The 2,003-nt window shown below is 39.7% G+C and overlaps 1 protein-coding gene across 1 annotated transcript; it reads left to right on the top strand.

Moving 5' to 3' along the window:
- The first annotated feature begins 468 nt into the window (after positions 1-468).
- On the top strand, positions 469-1,803 carry LOC131604096 (uncharacterized). The gene has a single exon (XM_058876586.1). It carries the CDS (start codon positions 469-471, stop codon positions 1,801-1,803), a length of 1,335 nt encoding a protein of 444 aa, XP_058732569.1.
- The last annotated feature ends 200 nt before the right edge of the window (positions 1,804-2,003 follow it).

The following is a 2,003-nucleotide window of genomic DNA, read 5'->3' as shown; positions in this document are numbered from 1 at the left end:
ATGTTGATGTTGTGGAATCTAACTCGGTGTTGGAGAGGAAGAGAAGGGCGTCAAGGGATATTTGGTTGAATTTGAAAATTAAAGAAAATATGTTAATCCAAAAATCTAGATTGAAGTGGTTGAATGACGGAGATGCTAATAGTAAGTATTTTCATGGGGTGATGAAAGCTAGAAGAACCCACAATTATATTGGCTCGATTGTGACCGAAGGAGGAATCATAAATTTCGTGGCGGAGATTAAGGAGGACGTGAAGAACCATTTTAAGAAGAAGTTCTTAAGGGGATCAAAGGACGAGGCCGGTTTTAGACGGGTTTTCTTTTGATCTATTGGGAGAGGATGATAAGGCCTTTCTTGAGAAACCGTTTGAGGATAGTGAGATAAAAGCGGGAATTTGGGATTGTGATGGTTTGAAACGTCCGGGACCCGATGGCTACTCTTTCTATTTCATCAAGAAATGTTGGGATTTTATGCAAGTAGATTTCATTAATTGCTTTCGGGGTTTTCATAGGGAAGCTTTATTATCTAGAGCCATCATATCCTCGTTTTTAACCTTGATTCTGAAATCTTCTAATCCTTTGGGTTTAGACGACTATAGATCGATATGTTTGGTTGGGTGTGTTTACAAAGCCATTTCCAAATTGTTGGCTTCTAGGTTGAAGAAGGTGTTGGGGTCCATTGGGTCGAAGTGTCAAAGTGCCTTTGTTACGGGAAGGCAACTTCTCGATGGTGTTTTGGTAGCCAATGAGGTGGTGGATTTGACGAAAAGAGAAGGGATTGGGTGTTTACTTTTTAAGGTGGATTTTGAAAAGGCTTACGATAAGGTGTCTTGGAACTTTCTTAGATACTTGTTAAAGAGAATGGGATTTGGGATTACTTGGATGAAGTGGATGGAGGCGTTGATTTTCTCAAGTAAGATGTCGGTTCTTGTGAATGGTAGTCCTCCGGAGGAATTTGAGGTGGAAAAAGGGTTAAGGCAAGGTGACTTGCTATCTCCTTTCCTTTTTGTCATTGTAGCGGAGGGTTTGAGGCGTTTGGTGGCTAAGGCGGTGGAGATGGGAGATTATGTTGGTTTTAAAATGAGGAGGTCTTGCTCGATGGATATCCTTCAATTTGCCGATGTTACTTTACTTTTTGGGGAAGGGAGTTGGAAACAAGTTTGGACAATCAAGGCTTTATTAAGAGGGTTTGAATTAGTTTCCGGGCTTGGGATTAATTATCATAAAAGCAAGCTAATTGGTATTAATATTGAAAATCATTTCTTGGATTGTGCTTCTCTTTTTTTGTCATGTAGGAGGGAAAATAGCTGTTTTTTTCTTGGAATTCCTATAGGAATCCACCCTAGAAGGATTTCATCGTGGAATATCATCCTTGGCAAAATCAAGTCGAGGCTTTTGGATTGGAAGGCTCGGTTTTTATCCTTTGGAGGAAGACTAAATCTTATCAAGTCCGTTCTTAGTAGTCTAGCCATCTTTATGTTGTCATTTTACAAGGCGCCTAAGAAAATCTTAAAGGAAATAACGAAGGTGCAAAGTAACTTTCTTTGGGGAGGAGGAGGAGATAGGAAGAAAATTCATTGGGTTAGTTGGAGGAATAGTTGCTTCCCAACCGATAGAGGAGGTATCGGTTTAAGAAGAATTAGGGATTTCAATTTAGCTCTCCTTCAAAAGTGGAGATGGAGGATTCTTGGAGGTTCGGAGGCGCTATGGTACGAAGTGTTGAAAGCAAGATACGGATACATAAATCTTCAAGTTGTGGGAGGGGCCGATTTTGATCATAACAAGGTAGTGAAATCTTTTTGGTGAAGGGATGTTTTGTCATTGGATCATGATTACAAAGAGACGTGTTTGTTAAAAATTGTAAGTTCAAGGTTAGAGATGGTTTTCACATTTCTTTTTGGCATTCTTGTTGGATAAAAGACTTCATTTTAAAGGAGGATTTTCGGTGGCTTATTCTTTATCGGAGATGAAGTTTGTTTCAATTGCTTGTATGGGCGGGTGGGTTA

This window comes from Vicia villosa, linkage group LG5 (genome assembly GCF_029867415.1).
Source record: "Vicia villosa cultivar HV-30 ecotype Madison, WI linkage group LG5, Vvil1.0, whole genome shotgun sequence".
NCBI classification, from domain to species: Eukaryota; Viridiplantae; Streptophyta; class Magnoliopsida; order Fabales; family Fabaceae; genus Vicia; species Vicia villosa.
This window is presented reverse-complemented; position numbering and strand designations above follow the sequence as displayed.

Bases quoted from the DNA above. Each gene is read 5' to 3' on its own strand.
- LOC131604096 (XM_058876586.1), top strand. From the start codon at position 469: ATGCAAGTAGATTTCATTAATTGCTTTCGGGGTTTTCATAGGGAAGCT.